The sequence below is a fragment of the Hirundo rustica genome, chromosome 6, assembly GCF_015227805.2.
Source record: "Hirundo rustica isolate bHirRus1 chromosome 6, bHirRus1.pri.v3, whole genome shotgun sequence".
Lineage (NCBI taxonomy): Eukaryota > Metazoa > Chordata > Aves > Passeriformes > Hirundinidae > Hirundo > Hirundo rustica.
The window spans coordinates 32672159-32693443 of record NC_053455.1 but is presented as its reverse complement, the minus strand read 5'-3'; the positions used below and the strand labels follow the sequence as shown (position 1 = coordinate 32693443).

At 37.3% G+C, this 21285-nt stretch overlaps 1 protein-coding gene across 1 annotated transcript in view; it reads left to right on the top strand.

The window, feature by feature from the left end:
• EIF2AK4 (eukaryotic translation initiation factor 2 alpha kinase 4) overlaps positions 1 to 21285 on the top strand; it is a 39197-nt gene that overhangs the window by 2879 nt on the left and 15033 nt on the right. Inside the window, exons 3-26 of the mRNA XM_040068780.2 lie at positions 118 to 220; positions 2812 to 2985; positions 3834 to 3914; positions 4361 to 4509; positions 4834 to 4949; positions 5655 to 5812; positions 6267 to 6802; positions 7158 to 7267; positions 7808 to 7965; positions 8312 to 8724; positions 9461 to 9530; positions 10622 to 10705; positions 11888 to 12010; positions 12483 to 12587; positions 12820 to 12877; positions 13561 to 13640; positions 15374 to 15475; positions 16071 to 16121; positions 17122 to 17358; positions 17956 to 18031; positions 19628 to 19749; positions 20138 to 20187; positions 20279 to 20447; positions 20931 to 21047. Of these exons, the coding sequence (XP_039924714.1) occupies positions 118 to 220; positions 2812 to 2985; positions 3834 to 3914; positions 4361 to 4509; positions 4834 to 4949; positions 5655 to 5812; positions 6267 to 6802; positions 7158 to 7267; positions 7808 to 7965; positions 8312 to 8724; positions 9461 to 9530; positions 10622 to 10705; positions 11888 to 12010; positions 12483 to 12587; positions 12820 to 12877; positions 13561 to 13640; positions 15374 to 15475; positions 16071 to 16121; positions 17122 to 17358; positions 17956 to 18031; positions 19628 to 19749; positions 20138 to 20187; positions 20279 to 20447; positions 20931 to 21047 (3442 nt within the window). The remainder of the gene's footprint in view (positions 1 to 117; positions 221 to 2811; positions 2986 to 3833; positions 3915 to 4360; positions 4510 to 4833; positions 4950 to 5654; positions 5813 to 6266; positions 6803 to 7157; positions 7268 to 7807; positions 7966 to 8311; positions 8725 to 9460; positions 9531 to 10621; positions 10706 to 11887; positions 12011 to 12482; positions 12588 to 12819; positions 12878 to 13560; positions 13641 to 15373; positions 15476 to 16070; positions 16122 to 17121; positions 17359 to 17955; positions 18032 to 19627; positions 19750 to 20137; positions 20188 to 20278; positions 20448 to 20930; positions 21048 to 21285) is intronic.

Below are 21285 nucleotides of genomic sequence, written 5' to 3'. Positions count from 1 at the left end.
CCAAGTGACTATGAACTCCATTCCTTTTCCCTCACAAAGTTTTTATCAAAAATTTGTTGCTTTTTACACTCAGTTTTTCTAATGAGTACTTTTTAATGTTTTGTTGCTGTCCCTCAGAGTTCCTGAAATACAACTAAAAAATTCAAAAGGCTTGTCAAATGAGAAAATAAATGAATTAAAATCCAGACTAGCTGAACTGGCAAAAGAGCGTCGTGGAGAGGTAAGAGCTTTTCACTTCCTTGAGAAATACACTCTGGACCTAAATAGTTCTAAAGATGTATGGTATATAGTGGAATACCTCCACATTGGAAGTGTAAGTTGCATTGCTTTTAAGGAAGGAGGGACTGTCTTTCTTAGGAATGTTTTTAATTAAAATTCAGACTATGGATGCTCTCAAAATCCAGTGCATGTATAAATTCTGCAAGCTTTATTCCTGTGAAAAGGTTCACATCATTATTGGTTTAAAGATTCTGAGTTATTTGGCAGTATGAAAAGTAATGCTAACTGTAAAACTGAGAGCTTTCTGCACTTTCCAGATTCATTTGACTATTGTAGGAGGCCATATCTGTTTAAGCAAACAGTGGTTACCTGGGGAGTTTTTCCATGAGATCTTGTTCACCTAGGGCTGAACTGAAAGGCAAGAGACCTTCATTCAAACATCAGCTCAACACTTTGTAGCACAGTCACTCCATGCCGCTGTGCCTTTTTTGTTTCTGTGTTTAGGAGTGGTGACACTTGAGTTTCCCTGGAACTGGTTAAAAAGGGAAAGGTGGAAAAACATGGGAAGCTTAGACTTTTTATCTATTTTAAGGGATTCAATACATCCTTGGGTGTGATTAGTAGTAATGATACCTTTCTGTTGTTGTTGCGGACTGAAATGATTCAAAGAATTACGAGTAAACAAAGAATTCTTGGTGAAAGCGGGGGTTTTGGCATGTTTCTTGTCACTGTTTGGAAATGTTGCAGGTGAACACATTTGAATAGCTCTATTTGTCTTTTTAAAAGTGAGAATTACACAGCTGCGGACATTATGATAGCCTGAAGTGGGAAAATATTTTGCTTTCAGTTCCCCAAGCCTGTCAACTTTACAGTTTTAGCAAGAGCTGTCAATCATGACCACATCAAGCCTTTTTTCTAGTTGAATACCATACTTGTATTTTGATTGCAAATTTTTCTGCAGATAGTTTCAAAATAACTGTTTTAGCCAGGTATGTTCTGTTCAATAAACAGGAACGTCCTCAAATTTTTCAGTATCTTTGGAAATTAGCAGTTTAGTAATGTATTCTGGAATTTAGGGGGTGGGGTTTGTTTGTTGTTACTGTTTGCTTTTTTTCCTAATGACAGTGCTATGGACAATTCATAGGAAGTACAAGGGTTAAATTCTCTAAGTTACCACAAAACCATGCAATATATACTTGGTCTGCTCACAACTGACCACAAGAATAGTTAGACTCTAGAGCTTTCAAGTCCCAGTTTGATTTCTGATCTCATGGAAAGGATCTAAAAATATGTCATACATTTTCCTAATGTTGATTTTACAAAAAGAGAGTGATGCTTGCTCCAGCAATGTGTAGAAGTGGTTGTGAGTTACACGTATGGCGCACATTTTGAATGAATAGCATGTGCAGTGCTGTCCTGAAGAACTTTATCTGCAGCAAAAGGGAGATAACTTTTCTCTCTGTCTTGACAGGTATTCCTTATTAAATTGTATTCTGTGATATAGAAGGTTTGACAATACCTCAGTCACCAGTTCCAACTGAACAGCAAACTGTCAGTGTTTTTTTAATCACTGAGTTTTCTCTTGTTTTTGTTTTGGGTTCTTTTTGACACATGGGTACATGCAATGATTGCCTTGCCTTCTGAAGAGTAACCTGGGAAAGATATTTTAGCTGCACGTGTCAGATTTATGCATATTGTGCTGTACTTTCTATTTTGAATTGCTTTCTGGCTTCATTCTTGCTTTCAAGCAGGGGATTCAGTGTTTGAGAATCTTTTAAACGTCACCCTGTTACCGGCAGATGGGACAATTTAATTTGGCTGATCTCCCATCTGCACATGCAAATCCTGCCCAGTGGTGCTGCTGACTGCACCTTTGTCCTGTACTATTCTTTAATTTTAGAGCTAAAATGGTCTCTTTAGTGCTGTGGATTGCTTGAATTAATAAGGGGATGCTACTAAACTGCTGAAAGCTTAAGCCCTGACAGGTCAATAGATCATCAATACATTCACAGTTCAAGTAAACAGTAATGATAATTGATTCCAACCGGGCAAACCATGTAGCAGAATTCAGCTGAGCAGTTTTCAGTGCAGTTCTTATTTTAGTAGTTGTGGTTAGATGGATATTGAATGCCTTGTGTGACTTTACAGTTCTAACTGGGAGACTGCTTTGCAGAGGAAGGGTTGGATTTGCAGTCAGCAGTGAAATAATAACTCTTTCATAGCAGTAGGTTCTGTACTGGTAAGTGCAAAGGATTTGTTCTGTTGTAGCTCGTGTCATAAACCTATATCTTTGGAAGTAGAAAGATTATGCCTAAAAGAATATGAGAAAATGATTTTTAAATTGCACTTTTCTGTTACAAAAATAAGATGGCTTAGATTGTCTGTCTTTCAGTAATCTCCGCCATTTTCACCACTGTGGTCAGGGATTTTTCCTGTTGCAATTTATTAATAAATAATTCTGGCAAATTCTGATAAATTCTCCCTGATAAATATCAAAATTGACAGTCATGCTTCTGCTGTGTTTCTTTTTGGGGTGGGTATCATTTGGCTGTCATTTGACTCTGCATGTTGTTCATACTTATTTTCTTTCAGGTGATGATATTTGAACTTGCTGACCATGTACAGTCATTTCTCAGTGAGCATAATAAACCACCTTCCAAGTCTTTTCATGAAGAAATGCTGAAAAATCATCAGAAAGAACAGGAAAGATTGGCTCAGGAGGAATTGCGTAGGGCACAAGAAGTTAAGAGAAGAGAGGAGCAGGAGGTAAGAGAAATCAAAGTATGAATAACCATATGTTCTTAAAATAACATGATCATGATTTTAAAATCACTCTCCATAATGGTGAGTTTCACTGAATTATTAACTTGTCAGACCTGCCAGTATGAGCTGATCAATATGTATTTTATGAACTATCTGCTGCTGTAATTGTAATATTTTAATGATGTGGTTTTAACCTGGAGAAATATTTATGCCTGAAACAAACCTAAATGTTGATTCCTGATCCTATAAAAATCACTTATCAAGAGGACCTTATGCAAAAGTGTAAGTAAATGTACATATTAAGTTAATTCCATCTTAAACTAGGAAGTGTTAGCCAGGCAGACAGGTAATGATACCCTCTTTCACTCCTGGGGTGACTGGAACATTGGTTCTGACAGGCACCTCTAGAGAGCAGCAAATTTAATCTAAGGAGGTGTCAGACCACCAACACTGTTCATTAGAAATAAGGGGATTCCTCAAAGTCTCACGGGAGCCAGTAGTGTGAAGTCTCCACTCTGTGGGGAATATGGAGAGAATAGCTCTGTTTTTTAAAAGATCATTTGGATTTACCTCCCTGTCTTTTTTTTAGCGTGTGTGAAACTTTATTGCTGGGTCTGGCAGTAGAAGTAATTTGCAGTTCCATTCTCCTATATCATAAAATTGATGCTGTTAAGTTCCTCAGGAGAGCTATTTTGACTTCTGGTTTTTTTTTACTTGTGACATCCTCTAAGTCCTATTCCAACACTTCTGAAAAATCAGCATCATAGCTTTTTTACTTTTAAGTCAGGGTAAGGTTTTAGCAGTTGCATTGCATGTACTGTTGCGTCTCTAACAACTGAAATTTATTTCAGCAACGTGAAATCCTTAATGAGATTCAGAGAAGGGAGGAAGAGAAAAGGGAAGAAAGAAAAAAGAAAGAGATTGCTAAACAGGTATTCTTTCTAAGCTGGCATGCAAAAAAGCATTGCAGCAAGTTCTTCCCGGTACTGTAACAGTACTTGTAAAAATTTGAAATTTTCTTGGACATCTTTTCTTATTCAGGCCTTCTAGTAAATCTAAATTAAAATGGGTTCTTGGTTTCTTCAGGGGGTTATTTCTGGAATATACTAGCATCTTGAGTGTACCAGGGTGGATATTTTCAAACAGACATAGAAAAAAGCTGGTATATTAATGTTTCCAGTTTCTTTACATTCTTGCCATGGACAGTGCTGAAAGATACTTTCTGAGATTTCAGATTTCTTTGGCCTTGTGCATACATTTATTATGAAAACATATTTCTTCTGTGATCTGCATGACTTCATAGAATAGTAACTAAGTACTTGCATTTTGATGATAGGAGTGGCTTCTGTACTTACTTGGTGTTTTTCCTGATTTATAGGAACGTTTGGAAATAGCTGCTCTGACCAATCAAGAAGATTCTCACAGGAGAGATACTGCAGGACGTAGAGTTCCTTCACGCGTAAATGGGAACTGTTTGGAACATGGAGTGAATAATAAACACCGACCAAATTCAGCTGGACGTTCAAAGTATGGCAGTTTGCATGTGGATTTTTTAGATTTATTTGTTTGTTTTGTTGCAAACAGTAGATTACAAAGTGAAATTTGAAGGCAAGAAAATAGTGTGTCATGTTGTTGACCTGTTCATTTTGGTCTCTTCCCTGCCACCTTCCTCCCGTCTTCATTTTTCATGGTTTAACTAAGCTGTGGATAACTTGAAAACTTTCCAATTTTAACGTGTGCTGTGGATAATGTGGGAACTTTCCAGTTTTGAAGGTTTATATTCAACTCCTTTAAAGACTTTAAATATACTGACTTTCTGAGTTGGAGAAAAATGTTCTCTTCACATTGCAGACGAGAACGCCAGCTTTCTGTTAGTAATAATGAAGAGTCCCCTGCAAATCATGAAGTTCTGAACTTCAGCACAAGTGGTGCTGGACAGCTTACTGTCCATAAAGGAAAATGTTTAGGTAAGCAAAATTACAATTGCAACTCGAAATGCTGGGGTTTGGGATGCTTTCAGTAACATGTCAAACCACTGATAAGCGTGGGGCTGAAATGCATAGTTACTCTCCTTCCATTGCTGCTGATAGCCATGGCATAAAAGCAGCAGGTTTAGCAAAAACATTAATACAGGACATGACAGGAAACTGAGCTGGAAAACCTCCATGGAGTGCCCACATGGACAGACCATCAAATGTTTTCATTGTTTGTTTTCACATGGACAGACCATCAAATGTTTTCATTGTTTGTTTTCAACATAGCATTTCCTCAGTGGATTGATGAACAGCTTGAAAGTCTCTCAAGAAAGGAAAATTTTATTATTTTGCAGTTTGAGGATGAACAATTGTGTTCTCTATGTGTAGAGCTTGGCATTTGCTAAGCAAGAAAGTTGTTCATTTATTAAAACTTAAAATTCTTGAAAATGTGCAGCAGTTTTTTGTCAATATGTAATTGTTTTCATTTGAGCATTGTAATATAGCATTCATTCTCATCAAGCCTGATATTTTCCATACTTATGATAATAGATACGTGTCTTGTCTAGTAGTAAGTAGGTTAATGTTTCTGACTGTAGAAAATAGGCCTACTGGTATTTATTTAGCATTTGCAGGAGCTTTTGTCAAATCCTTAGAAACAAAAGAAGCCATGTTCCTCTTCTCTCCCTCTGTGTGTAGGCAAGGATGAACAGCTTGGTAAATCTGTCTACAATGCCTTGGAAGTTCACAGTGGAGACTTTGTTCTAATATATGAGTGGGTTCTCCACTGGCAAAAAAAGATGGGAAGGTTTCTTACAACTCAAGAAATAGAAAAGATTGAGAAGTCTAAGAAACAGGTAATGCCTATATTTTGCATTTGGCTTAATGAAGATTAGGTGAGGTTCAATTTGTTTTAGTGAGGTTCAGTGTTTTTCTTTAAGCTGCTAGTTAATATTAAACTTGAGAGGGTAGTAATGAACTTGAAAATGCTAATCTTTTAGAGTATCTGCATGAAAGAAGATGAGTGTATTGGGGTATTCAGGAATTCCTTTACAATAATACAAATGCAAGAAAGTGTGTTTGCAAGTATGCATAAATAAACTAATAAAATACTGAAAATCTGAAGAAAGAGGCAATCAAGCTTACCTGTTAAAAATCAAAGCTGTACTTTCCCCAGTGCGCAATAATTCCTTTTTAGAAAAATATGAGGATGTCGCATATTTTATAAGAATTTTGTTTGTGTTACATATTTTATTAGTAGTGTGTTCCAAGATACGACAAAATGCATGTTTTGTTGTGTTTTTCTACCAGCTTCAGGGAGCAGAAACAGAGTTCAGCTCACTGACGAAGCTAAGTCATCCAAACATAGTACATTACAAATGTATGAACCTCAAAGAACGGGACGACTCAATTGTGGTGGATATTTTAGTGGAGCACATAAGTGGTTGCAGCCTTTCTGCATACTTACACAAAGAGACTCCAGTTCCAGTTGAGCAGTTGCGCCATTATGTGATCCAGATCTTGTCAGCTCTCGACTACCTGCACAATAATTCAGTAGTGCACAAGGTCCTTTGTGCTTCCAGCATCCTGCTAGACGCTGAAGGAAACATCAAGGTCACAGACTACAGCATTTCCAAGCGCTTAGCTGACATCTGCAAAGCTGATGTTTTTGAGCAAACCAAGGTTCGTTTTAGTGAGGATGGTCTTCCCAACAAACCTGGAAAAAAAGGAGATGTATGGCGTCTGGGCTTGCTTCTGCTTTCACTCAGCCAGGGCCAAGTAACCAAGGAATTCCCAGTTGTTGTTCCTACCAATTTACCTGCTGACTTTCAAGACTTTCTAGAAAAGTATGTTTGTCACATTCCTGTATATTTTTGTCTTTGATTTTTTTTTTTTTTTTAAGATTTTAACAGTTTTTTAAAGAGTAGATAAGTCCTCCTGTGTTGCTAGTTGTAATTTTTATAGAAGAGGTTGATATCATGGCTCAAGACTGCTAATCTGGGATTTGGGAGAGCAGGTTGGGTGCTCTCTTTTTCTTTCCTCTGCCACCAACTGTATATATCACTGTGAATAAGCCATTTAGTCTCTTTGCTTCTGATTACCATCTGAATGATGGAGGTAATTATTTCTGAATATGGTAAGAATAAGATTGTAATATTTATGTCAGAATAGTTGAAATAGTTCTCTCTGGTTTGCTAACAGGTGTGTTTGCTTGGAAGATAAAGAAAGGTGGACTCCTCAGCAGTTGCTACAACACAGTTTTATAAACGTTCCACGAATAAAAATACCTGTAGCTGAAGAAAATCTAGATGGTAAGGAACTTGGTTCTTCCTGTATTCTGCTAAGTAAGTGGACTACATGCCTGAACTTAGAAAAACTGAACTATGCTACAGCTTCACAAGACTGTACAAGTGTGTTACATTAACTGACTTAAAAGGTAGTGTGATCTTTAATTTCTGTGTCCAAGACTGGCTGGGGTGGACTGACTACTGTTTTTTGTTCTGTAGAAGCAGCTTATGCTTTTAAAGAAAGCTGTAAACTCATCCACCTCCTGCATGGTGTAAATGTAGACTTAACTTTGTGCGTGGAAAATGGTGTTCCAATGAGACTTCTTTCCTTCTTATGTTCTTGTTAAAATCATTCCTTTGTCCAGCATAATTCACATTAGTAATTAAAAACTGTATTAAGATTTATGCTTGTGCTAGAACTTTACACAGCAGAGCACTTTTCTATTTTAGGATTTAGTTGCACTTGAAGTTTTTTAGGTTTTATCTCTGTCTTGCTCCTTATTTGACAGTCCCTAGTGCCTTATCCCCATATTGCCAGTGATGGAAACTTTGTCTTCATTGCAGATTCAACAGGTTTAGATTGCATGGAGACAGTTGTACCCAGCAGTCGGATATCCAGTGCTTCGTTCTTCACAGAAACACAGAGACAATTTTCACGATACTACAATGAGTTTGAAGAGCTAAAATTACTTGGTAAAGGGGCCTTTGGAGCAGTCATCAAGGTACGGTATAAAAATTGTTTCCTCTGCGGAAACCTTTTTGAGGATATGTTTGTTTTCTCTGAAGCAGAACAATATATTCAATGTTTGCTTGGTTTCATTTACTGTCTGCTAGTGTGCTGTGCCTGTGTTGAGGTTTTTATCTCTAACTGAATAGTCTGAAAAGTTTTTTTGCAAGAGGTTGCTGGGAGATTGAGGAGAAAGCCTATCAGTATGGGGAACCTTGCATTTGAATTGTAGTAATTTTCCAGGTGAAAGGAAGACTTCCTGTTTCGTGAAATTATTTTTCTGGCTCTGCTCGGTAAGACATTTGTAAGCGTTTCACTTTAGATTAATTTGAATTTTGCAGGTGAGAAATAAGCTTGATGGTTGCTATTATGCTGTGAAACGTATTCGCATAAACCCTACCAGCAAGCAATTTCGGAGGATTAAGGGGGAAGTAACGTTACTTTCCCGCTTGAACCATGAGAATATTGTGAGATATTACAATGCTTGGATAGAAAAACATGAAAGTCCTGTTCCCATTGTGTCAACATCTGAAACAACTGAAGAGAGGAGAATGCCCCCCAAAGCTGGTCTCCTCATCCTTTCCACTGAGGAGACAAGTGATGTGGAAACTAATGCTCCTCCTCCATGTTTGACAAGTTCAGTTGAGTGGAGTACTTCATGTGAAAGATCCTCCAGCAACAAATTCAGTGGAGCTGATCAGGAGTCCAGTGATGACGATGACGATGGTGATGGCGTGTTCTCGCATTCGATTTTGTAAGTAGGCTTCAGTATTGGCACTGTAGGGGTTGTGAGCAAGAGTTCGTTTTTCCGAGTCTGTGTCTTATCGTTCTTGTTTCTTTTGTCAGAAGTAGTCCACTGCATTTTTATTCTGTCCCCTTATTGACAACCAGTGTATTTTCCAGCAGTCAGATAGTCAGGAAGAGGAAATTTTCTAGCTAAGGATTGTTAATCTGCATGGAAAATTTTTTGGTGTAGGCTTCTTAAGGCTGCTTATTTGTGCCAGAATGTATGACTGTTTACCATGTGTTTGTCTTTTCCAGCCTTGAGAGTAAAGTTTTTTAATAAATAACAAAAATACTACAAGTCTTGAAAAAAATCAAACTTACCCTTTTTTGTTTTGGTTTTTATCAGTGTATTCCATACCTTCCTCTGTGTATGGTGTGGTTCTCTGTGATTTTTTTTTTTTTATATAAGCAAGTAAATAAAATGATCTCAGTTTTGTTTATTAGCTATATACTGAATTTTATTGATGTGAATATATAACTTCCCTTTTACAACTGGACTATCAAAAGAAGTGTTTCTTTGCAAGCAGGATGCTTTTCTGGATATTGTTTTGTTTTGCTTTTTTTGTTTAAAGTATGTAGGAAGTCTTCAGCAGAAGGTTAGATTTTTTTTTTTCCTCCCCAAAAATAATCTCCAAATTCTTTAGTAAATATTTCTTGGTATGCAGAACTTTTGAGATTTTTTTTCTTTCTGTGTTTTTAAACAGGCCAACCACAGATTCTGAAAGCGAAATAATTTTTGATAATGAAGATGAAAATAGTAAAGGTCATTCTCCAGTAAGTGTAAAGATAAAGTTAGTGAAAATGAAAATATAATAAAATAGTCTTTGACAAGTAAACAGGTCAGTTGGGAAGTTTTATTTTGCTTCTGCTGTAAGTACAGAAACATAACCTTATACATCTGTTAGAGTGAGTGTTGTGCCATTGTGACCTGCATCCTGTAGAAATCAGTATGATGCAGCTAATCTGGATTCTGTTTCCTAAAGTGTTTATTGAGCTAAATATGAGGATTTTTTTAGTCATGACCCAGGTTATTGCAGGCTTAACACTTCAGTGTGTTTATGATTTAACAGTTAGTCAGTGGATTATATGGCCTTACACCTCTCAGCGTTGAAATTCTATACTGCCTTTAGATGCTTTTAACTAATATATCTGCTCATAGCCACCTTTTAAAGCAGACAAGATACATATTGCTCCCAGTCTGAAAGAGAGGGAAAGTCAGTATAATGACTATGGTTTTAGTTGATTTTAAGATTGTGGCCTAGCATTTGCTGTGGACAGTCAGTGCACTGTGTCACTGGAAAGCTGATGCACACTCTTCTACAGCATCTACAGTGTGTCATTGCCAATCCTGATGATCTGTAACATGTTTTTATTTAAAGCTGCAGCTCCTTCTTATTTCGGTTATAATGTACATTGGCATGAAAAAGTTTTCAGTATATAATTTAATAATATGGTAATGCATTCTTTTCTCATTATACATCTACATATGTATGCACACCCTACCAAAATTGTTGTGGAAGGTGGGGGTTGCATTATTTATCAATCAAGCTTTCTATCTTCTAGTTTTCAAATGTTGAGATTTAGGATTCATCCAGTTCTCCCAGAATTATTTTCCTTCAGTGTCTATTGATGACAAAATGGTGCTTAGTTTCACTTTGAGAGTTGGTCTCACCTGTTTTTCTAGTTTATTAGACACAATGGTATTACAAAAATGTCATTGTATTATCTTGCTATTTTTCAAACCTATCCAGAGACGCTGAGTTCTCACCAATATATTCCAGCCATTAAAAAGTAGTTGTATATATAATTAAAAGGTCTGCACAGCTTCCCATAGCTAACTGTTCTGTACTTTTATTGTAATAAAGAATGAAGAAGACAATGAAAAGAATAGCCATGGAGGAGAAGACAGGACACCAGTCATTCAGACAGTGCATTATCTGTATATTCAGGTACAAATATTGTGTGTTCACATAAAAGGGTGCTGTTTAATTCAGCCTGCAGAGACTAGTTGCTGGTTTTCACGAGAGAAGTAATGACCTTTAAAAATGCAAACAAGTAAGTTTGGTGCAGTTTTTGCAACAGACTGGTTTTCTGAAGGCTTGGCTGGTGGAGGGCACAGTGCAGGTTTGTTATGCCTTCCAAGGCTCTGTATTTGTGCCTGGAGAGAACACAGTGTGTAATGGGATAACTGGTGTTGCTCATGTAGAAGTAGAAGTTGGCAATTCCTGATCTAATCATAGAACAACCCAACCAGCCAACCTTTGAGTCCATGGCTTTCAAAGCATTCTTTTGCCTTTTGCTTATTTGTTGTGAATATCCATCCCAGTCCCCAACACTGTAGCTGGTGTTCCTCAGTTTGGTTATGGTGTTAATTCCCAATGTGGAGTTGAAGTCTACCATGCTAAATTCCAGAGGGGAAGTTGTCTTTCACAGATGTGAAAACTTCCTCATTCTCTTCAAAAGCACAGTATTGTATATGCACTTTATTTTCATAGAATTCAGCAATCTGTAAATCCATTGTATGGCTCTAACAGTAGGCACACAATGAAACTCTGCAAGAGTTGCAACTTCAGGCCATTCTACTGACACCTCCTTTGTGTTAGGAGTTAGTCAACTTCTCCCAGAAACTATTTATTGCTGTATTATCATAGCTAACTATTCTGTGGTGATGTGCAATTTTTTATAATGCACTTAATGCTAGAGCTTGTCTGGAAGGAAGTTACAGGTAGATGGAATTAGATTTTAATAAGCTTGTTTGTACGTGTTGTATATATTCATAACAAAAGCAGCTAAGATGCCAAGTGCAATAAAGCCAGACATTCTTTGTGGTTTGGCTTTATCACATATTATGGCTTGGCTGGTTTCACTTTGTTAATGTTTGTGTTAGAGAATATCCTGCTCTGCAGGCTCATACCGTTGTCCCAGAAAATGAGGTAGGACCCAGAAGTGAATGCATGTTTGTAGCTAAAAGACAGGTCTCAGGAGAATTCCAGACAGCTGAATTTTTTGGTGATACTGTTTGCTTCTGAGCCTGGGCAGTAATATGTGTACAGATACAAGTTTCTGATAGTCTCTTCTCTTAACAAAACCGTTCATTCTTCCCTCTGTCCCTTGTGTATGCACAACTGAAGATGGAGTATTGTGAAAAGAGCACATTAAGGGACACTATTGACCAGGGGTTATATGAAGATACCAGTCGGCTTTGGAGGCTTTTCCGAGAAATTTTGGATGGGTTAGCTTACATCCATGAAAAGGTTAGTAAATATGATAGTTATGACCTGTACATAATATTTGTGTCTCACCTCTTTCTCTTTGGGTTTCTTCATATTCATTTTGGGACATTTGTTAGCAAGTTTCCTCTCTTTGCCCTTTCCATTATTAGTCTGTTCTTGGGTTCATTGTTCTTTATCATAAAAATTCATATGGATATGAATTTTATAATGAACCACTGCAGATTTTATGCATTAGTCATAAAAATTTGACTGTCTTTTTAAAACATTCTGTTAGGTATCTGGTAGCACTGAAACTTGTTTCTAGCTTCTGGGCTACCAACTATAGTTTGTCTTCAAGACTGATCTTCAATGACTTAATGCAGTAGATTTCCCACTGTAAAGTATGTAATACAATTTTTCAGTCTATTATAAAGACTTCTATTTTGAAATGTGTTTATTGTTTAATATTCTGTGGGTCTTTTTTTTTTTTTTTTTAATTCTGCTCCTGTAACAGGGAATGATCCACAGAGACTTGAAACCTGTGAACATTTTTTTAGATTCAGATGATCACGTCAAAATTGGTGATTTTGGTTTAGCTACAGATTATCCAGCAAATGCAGTAAGTACAGCTTGAAGTGAATGAAAAAAACCCTTGAATCTAGTGATATAATTACTTGAAAAATAAAAATAAAACATAAGTTAAATGACCACAATGTTTATATATTGAAAAGACTTACTTTAAATTTCTAAGGTTCTAAAATTAAACCATGCACTGTCAACCCATGTGACAAGAACAGCTAACAGAAGCATTTCATGTGTCATTTACAATATGACTGTTTTGCTGATTTCAGGTAGTCTCTAAACAAGAGGAAAATCTCTCGGATGGTTCTGCTGTGTCTGACCCATCAGGTTAGTTTACATTGCAACTTGTTCTAAATTATCTTAAGCAAGCATTTATATTCTGTGCTCTTCTATACGCTGTTAGAACTTCCATTTGTTCTTTGACAATAAAATTTCTCTTTATTAAGGCCAGGGGTGGGACTCCCCCAGCCATGAAGTTGGGTAGCTATGTTATAATCTGGCACTTTTGCCTCTTACCTAAGAATTAATTTGCTTCCTCTGCTAGCCTTCTGCCATAAATCAGTGCTTTCCTCATGGTGAGGTGTGTAGAGAGCCTCTATATCTGTTCCATCTGCTCTTGTGTTCTCTTACCTATGTAGGACAATTTCAAGACTTCAGTGTCCTTGGTTGGTCAGTTTGGGTTTTGTTAGTCTCAATATGGTGTTCTGAGGGAACTTTAGTACATGGTATGTTTAAAGACAAATGTAATGGCAGTGCAATTTACTTGTGTGCTGACCTACTACAAATCTGCAAAGCAATAGATAGGTTTAGCTGCTACAGATGGACACAGATACTTGACACGTGCAGGTAAGAACTGTCTGTTTGTCAAAGTATTCTTGGCTGGGTCTCTCTCAGTAAGGACTGCACTCCCACCTAGAAGAAAGAGAATGTGAATGAGTTTTTTCTTGAAGTGAATGCTGCATTTCTCTCCCGCTTTCTTGAAACTGGTGTTCTCACCTTTTGCCACATAGGTAACTTGACAGGGATGGTTGGCACTGCACTGTACGTCAGCCCAGAGGTCCAAGGAAGCACTAAATCTACATACAATCAGGTATGATTGGAGTAGACTTGATGAAAAGGTAGCATGGAATCTAAGATGGACCAGGGTCATTCCTCCTTGACAAAGATGAATTCAGTGTGGAACAGAATGTGGTTGACTCCTGTGCTAATCAGGGGAATTAAACATTGCTTCAAGAGGAAACCAAGGGTTAGAAGGATGTGGGCAAGTCAATTTTTCTGCCTGCTTGATCATGACTAGAAGCAACCAACTTCAAGTTGAAAGCATGTAATCGTGGAGGACCTTTGTAACAGAATAGGATAGAAATCTTACAGCTTTTAGTTAAGGTAATATAGTGTATATTGCTGTTCTGGATTTCTAGACTGTGAGGGTATAGTTTTTCCATCAAAGAGAATCCTGTTTATATGCAGAGACAAACTGAATTTTAAAGCAATGAAACGTTTTCAAAGTGGGAGTCATAGAATTAGACAATGTTTTAGGTTGAAAGGGACTGCAGGGCTTATCCAGTTCCAGCATCTTGCCATGGACAGGGACGCCTTCCACTAGACCAGGCTGCTTCAAGCCCCATCCAGCCTGGCCTTGAACACTTCCAGGAATTCACAATTTCTCCAGGCAACCTGTACCACCCTCACAGTAAAGAATTTCTTTCTAGTATCCAGTCTAAACCTAGCCTCTTTTATTTTAAAGCCATTATCCCTTGCCCTGTCACTCATTTGCCTTGTAAAAACTCCCTCTCTGGCATTCTTGTAGCCCCCTTGAGGTACTGAAAGGCTGATCTAAGGTCTCCATGGAGTCTTCTCTCCAGGCGAAACAATTCCAACTCTCTCAGCCTTTCCTTGTGTTAGAGGTGCTTCATTCCTTCAGTGATCTTTGTGGCCCTCCTCTGGACTTGCTCTGTGGACTTGCTCTAGCAGATCCGTGTTCTCCTTGTGTTGGGGGCCCCTGAGCTGGATGCAGCACTCCAGGTGGAATATCATGAGAGTGGAGTAGATTGGGAGAATCACCTCTCTCAACCTGTTGGTCACATTGCTTTTGATGCAGCACAGGATGCTTGGCTCTCTGGGCTGTGAGTGCGCTGATCATTTTGAGAATCTTGTCACCCAGCACCTCCAGGTTCTTCTCAGGGCTGCTCTCAATGTATTCTCCGCCCGGCCTGTATTTGTGCTTGGGATTACCGCAACCGTTGTGCAGGACCTTGCACTTGGCCTCGTTGAACTTCATGAGGTTCACACAGTCTCTCCTGTCCACCCTGTCAAGATCCCTTTTGATGGCATCCCTTCCCTCCGGCGTGTCAGCTGCACCACAGAGCTCAGTGCCACCAGCAAACTTGCTGAGGCTGCTCTCAGTCCCAATGTCCGTGTCACCGACAAAGATGTTCAACAGTGCCAGTCCCAGCACCGACCCCTCGTGAACATCCACTCCTCACTTCAGTGATAAGCTGCTGACCACAACTCAAGTGCAAACCACCATTTATGTCATAGCAGTGCTGTGATGATAGAAGGGCTTTGAAGTCTACCAAATCTTAATGGATTGTGTCTTCTAACAAAAAAAACCTTAAAGAACAAATAATAATAAAAATGCACAAAAAGACACAGAAGAAAAAAGAAAACCAACAGCTTTCTCTCCAGCTTTGATACTGTGATATTTAACATAAATATTTGTTGTGGGTTTGATTTTTTTTTTTTTTTCCTTCTTTTCCTCTGCTATTTTCATCTTCAGAGAATTGATAGGTACCACACTCAAGTTTTCATTTTTTTCTTCTTTAGAAAGTGGACCTGTTCAGCTTAGGTATAATATTCTTTGAAATGTGCTACCATCCTATGAATACTGCATCAGAAAGGATCTTTGTTCTCGGTCAGCTAAGGCTGGTAAGTACACAGATATGAAACATACTAATTCTATGCATCGAATCGTTTGTTAAGAGAAGCAAAAGGGTGCAAAATATAGCAAAAAATGTTGCCATAGGGAGTGCTTAAAAACAAGGTTTATAAAACGTACAAAAAGTGAAAAATACAATTGGAGCTGGTGCACTGATATTCTTTTAATGCACCATGTATTCTAATGGTATTGCCATCAATACCAGTCAGTGTGCTGTCTGTGAAATTGATTTTTTACATGTCAGATAAAGGAATCATCTCTTCAGGATACCTGTGTTTAGGCCTGTTGGGCCTTTCTCAGGATCAGTTTATATTTGTATTTGGTAAATGCTTGTGATTATGGGTTGTACTTCTGTTGTACAAAACAACATCAAAGCATTCTTTTCCCTTTTAGCTCTTCAAATTAAACATGCCATGTGGAGGTTTGGTTTGTTTGTTTGGAGGTTTTTTTTGTTTATTTTTTTCATGGGCAATGGAAAGGCTTAGTTTCTCTGTTTAATATGTAGAACTTAAAAATTAGAGTAATCTGAGCAATCTGGACTGCTTACTAAAATTCAAATGTGGATTTATTTTTTTGTTTTGTTAGCCTGCGATTGTATTTCCTAAGGACTTTGATGAAGTCAAGCATGCAAAGCAGGTAATTTGAAGATATTTTAACTATTAGGTATTCCTTCTCAGAAAACATTGATTATTGGTTTTGCCCCTTAATTTCCCACTTAATTCCCCATCTAGTATTCTCTGCCAAGTTCTTGTTACATGATATCAGAACAAAGTAAGAAAATCTCAAAATAATGCTCTAACTTGACATGGAAATATATTTACCGACAAAGTTCTCAGAGCACAGTCATAAAGAAATTTAGAGTTCACTGGCACATCTTTTAAGCTCTGAGAGACAGTTTTGAGTTTTTATGCTCAGAGAAATGGCAGCTCAGTTGTTTAACGTTTTACTTAAACTTTTTGAAGGAAATATGTGTTGCACAATAGAAAGAGATGTGCAAGCTCAGTTGGCTGCTCCAAACTTGACAGAGCTGCCAAGAGTTCTTCTGGAAGCCTCCATGGTGGGGTAATGAAGTGATAAGGAAGAGTGTAATCTTTTCTGGACCATCTAGGTGGCTTTCTCCTTGTGCTAATCAACTCTTTTGTTGAACATTAGTATTAAATTTCAGTGTGTTATGCTTGTAAAACAGTAATCTGTACATTACTAGTACCATAAAAACATTTCTGTCTTGTGCATTTTGCTGAAATGTGCCAGGAGGATTCCCCCGCTCTAATACTTGTGCCTCTCAAATCTTTGATTTCATGCATGCAGTTCTGCTTTACCTTCACTTTGTTAAAAAAGAGATTCCAGAGCTAGCACACCATGGAACAACAAAGAAAAAGGATACTACATATTTTGTCATCCCAGGAGGCACATTTCTCATAATTTGTGTGGTTTAGTAAACTTTTTCAGATGATAATAAAAGATATTCATAATTTGGTAAGCAAATAATGTCCATCCAAAAGATTCAGATTCTGCTGGTTTTTCCCCTGTAGAGCCTCATAGTTTGTTATTGAATTGATATGACTGCCAAGTTTGTTGCAAATGCTGTTAACTTAGAAAATGTTTCTAATCTGTAAAATGTTGATTTAATTTGTAGAGACTGGTTATTACGTGGCTCCTGAACCATGATCCTGCAGCACGACCGACAGCTGTGGAGCTGTTAAAAAGTGAACATCTTCCACCACCGCAGATGGAAGAGTCTGAACTCCATGAAGTCCTCCACCATACCTTAGCAAACGTGGATGGAAAGGCCTACCGCACTATGATGAGTCAGATATTTGCACAGCGTATCTCTCCAGCAATTGACTATACTTATGACAGTGATATGCTGAAGGTTTGTAGCTGTTCAGGGGACGTGTGGGTTTGGCTTTCCCTGTGTTGAAGTTTTTAAAAATGTGCTTCTGTGGGTAAACCTGTAGCAGTCCTGAGTGAATTGCATTATCTCATGATTCACCTTCACACTGGTTCCTATTTAAAAGTGCTGTGTCTGCTGTGTGGGTTTGAATAGCCATTTGAGCCTTTTATTCATTCTTCAGTGAAGAAACCAGCAGTGTTTGATTGTAGCAGCTAAAGTGTTAAGCTTATGTTCAGATGATTACTTTCTTTACTCTGAATTCCTGTCAAATTAATGGTTGACTGGTTGTCAGCAGAAAGTGTTGCCCCTGGATATTTTCTTCTGTTTCTAATTGGTGTGATTGTTCTTAGTTTATCAGCTCTTGAATCTTTCTAAATCTAAAGGAATTCAAGGTGACACAGCACAATAACGCTTCTCAGAGCTGTAGTTACTTTTTTATTATGTAAGCATTGCCGTTTTTTGTAGTGGGATGAGATAGCAGAATGTTTATTGCCTATATTACATGGAATGATTGCCTACATGGAGTGTTCATCACACGTGAATTATATATGTACTTTTTATTTGTGATGGTTTCAGGGTAGTTTTTCTATTTGGGCAGCCAAGATACAGCAGCATGTATGTGAGATTGTCAGCCGGATATTTAAAAGACACGGTGGGTGTGTTTACAAAAGTAATTAATTTCCTTTTTTGTGATTGAATGGATTTAAAAGAATGGATTTACTGCTATAAGAGAAATCAGAAAACATGTTCAGTAGTTGATCATTTAAAGTTATGATATTTTCTTCTGTTGTTTTGTCATTCCAGTAAGAGCTACTAACATCAAATCTGAATGATTTACATTTTCTACAGAAAGAAGAGTGAAAATCTTAATTATATCTTTGAATGTACATGGTTGTTCTGATAAATCTGTATGAGGTTTTAGAGGCAGAGACTGTTACGCAAAATCTGGATCTGAATAGAAGGGTAGCTCTGTAGTGGGAGATCAGCATGTAGCACAGTAACCTCTCTCTGAAGAGTCAGAATGGGAAAAGCATAAGGGAGAGCATGGAAACAAGGCAAGCACGTAGTGGTACTTCCGGTGATGTATTCTTGGCAATGCTTTGCTGGTCAGGAACTTCCTGGGCCAAAGCTGATGCCATGATATTTAATAGTCTTTTGTTTTCCTTTCCAGGAATCTATCCAGTCATTAATAATAGTGTTCACTTAAAATTATATTTTGAGAAGAAAATTTATGCAGTCACTGTCACACTTGAAATGTTACAAGTTGTGCTGTCTTAATGTGTTCATTATACTATTTTATATAAAAATAGAGAATTTTGAAATAGAAATTGAGTTTTCCAAGTAAATCATAATCTGATTAAGCATGGTCAAAATCTGGCAATGCAAAAGAGTGAGAAACTGAGAAATGCAAAATCAAGGACAGTCTTACTACCTTCCCCCTAGTCCTTAAAGCTTGGCAGATTTGGGAAAGTGTGTGTCAGCATTCTAGAGACTGACATGTTTTCTTGCTTTTGGAAAAAAAATGGGGATTGGATATTTATTTTTTTCCATTAAATTGTGTCTGACATCTGTAATGGCTAGAAAAATTTCTTTCTATCTGGGGCACTTTTTTCCTCATTTAAAAATTTATGTTGAAATCTAATTCAGTTAATCTTCTATAAATTCTCTAGTGAATCTCAATCAAATACTAAAACAGGAAACTATTTTTCAGTAATAAGTGGTATTATTAATAGGAAGGTTTCAATGAAGATTGGAATCATGCAGGTAGATGGTTGCAAAATATAGCCAGGAAAAAAAAAAGGTATTCATGAGGTTTTAAAATGAAACAAAAACACTTCAAGTATGTTTTTGAGACAGAGGATACAACATGTCTGAACAAAATTTGTTCTATATGGAAGTGCCTCTAGACCAAAGCAGTACTTGCTGCTGGTAACTGCAGTTTATCTGTTTTGTACGCCTGCTTTTGTAAAAAGTGCCGTTTAAAGAGAGAGGGCAAGGTCAGGATTCTGCTGGGCTGTGGAATTGGCAGTTCTCTCTTCTGTGGCCTCCCTACTGAGCCCAAGAAGCATGCAACATAGGCATAAAACAAACTTTGAAATTCTTTCTTTAAATATGGAAGAGGCAAGTCTATTAAGGACATTTAATGTAAATTTTTAAACTTATGGCCTGCAAGGTTGTTTATAAACCTGTAAAAAACAGATGTTAACATCTGAAATGAGGCATAATAGAGCTTTCTGGTTTTGTGTAGGAGCTATCAAGCTGCATACACCACTGCTAATGCCCAGAAATAAAAAACTGTATGAACATAATGAAGCCTCATATTTCATGGATCACAGTGGGATGCTGGTAATGCTTCCTTACGACCTCAGAGTAAGTAGCATCATCTCTGCAGGCAAAGCTTGCAGAGGGTTTGGAGGGTGCTGTGGTGGAATTTGGTTTAGGCTTACACCTCTTTTGACTGCTGAAGTAGTGTGTCTTTCAGTGTCTGTTCTTGTTCTCCTGAGTTCTGAACTCCTGACAGCTGGAGCCCTGACTGCATGTTGAAGAGACAGCGTTTATTTTTTTTTAAACATAGGTGAAAATAATGGTTTTATTTAAAACTTACAGCAAGGATGGTTAGTTTAATGGCTATGTCAGGTGTTTTAGGCATTATATTACACGTAAAAGTATAACTACACAGTGTAATTCATCTCTAGTTGCAGAGCTCAGTCAGACCGACTGTTTTGTTTCAACAATTTTCATGTATTCTGTTTTTCAGATTCCTTTTGCAAGATTTGTAGCTAGAAATAACATAGCAAACTTGAAAAGGTAAGAGAGATAGAGGTGATGCTTTGCACTGATACCATGCTTTGACAGTGACTTTTGAAGAGGCTGATTCATTCTTCAATGTTTCCTTTAGATACTGTATAGAGCGAGTTTTCAGACCTCGGAAGTTAGACCGCTGTCATCCCAAAGAACTCCTAGAATGTGCATTTGACATCATTACATCTACTGGAAATAGCTTTTTGCCTATAGCAGAAGCAATTTATGCAATTTCAGAAATCATTCAAGAGTTTTCAGTGCTACAGGTAGATTCTCTAAGCATCCCTTTTCTATCTTTTTCACCTAAAATTGTATTTTAACTAATTATTTATTTTGATGTGTTGTAAAAGGATACTTCCTTTAACTTTAATCAGTACAGAACTATTTTCACATCTAATCTATAGTAACTTATAGAACACTGTCATAAAAAATGTGTTTCTTAGGTAAACTTAAAACGAAGCATAGGTTTATGTGCAAAGGAAATATTAACTGAATCCATTACAGTACCACTGTAATAATGTCTTTCTTCTGTCAGACAAGTGATTACCGTAGAATGGGACAAGACTTGCCATTCTTTAGTTAGAGATGAAAGGTAAGGTAGTGAAGGAAGAGGTTTGAAGTTAATTTTGAGCTATTATTAAATGTTTAGGAAGTTTCTTTGTTTTATGGGCATTGGGGGTTTTTTTAAGAAAACAGAATTCAAGTAAAACTTGTTTTTTTCATTCTTCTTATTTTTAATGCTTTGCTAGGAAAGAAATTACAGCATTTATCTGAACCACACTGCCTTACTGAAAGCTATACTTCTGCACTGTGGGATTCCAGAGGACAAACTCAATCAAGTCTACATCATTCTCTATGATGCTGTGGTAAGGTATTAGTTATTAACCTAACCTCTGTAATCATCACTGTAGAGTATTCTATTTCGTGGAGCTGTCTCTGAAAATGACCAGGAGTGTACCCTTGATACGTAAAAAGGCTGGTTATCTTTGGGCTGTAAATGTAGATTAATTACTTTTTTGGTACTTATGGATTGGGACGATTCAAGATGATTCTTGAATGTGTATTTATGAGAGAATTATTCACCTGTATAATAAAGAACTGGTC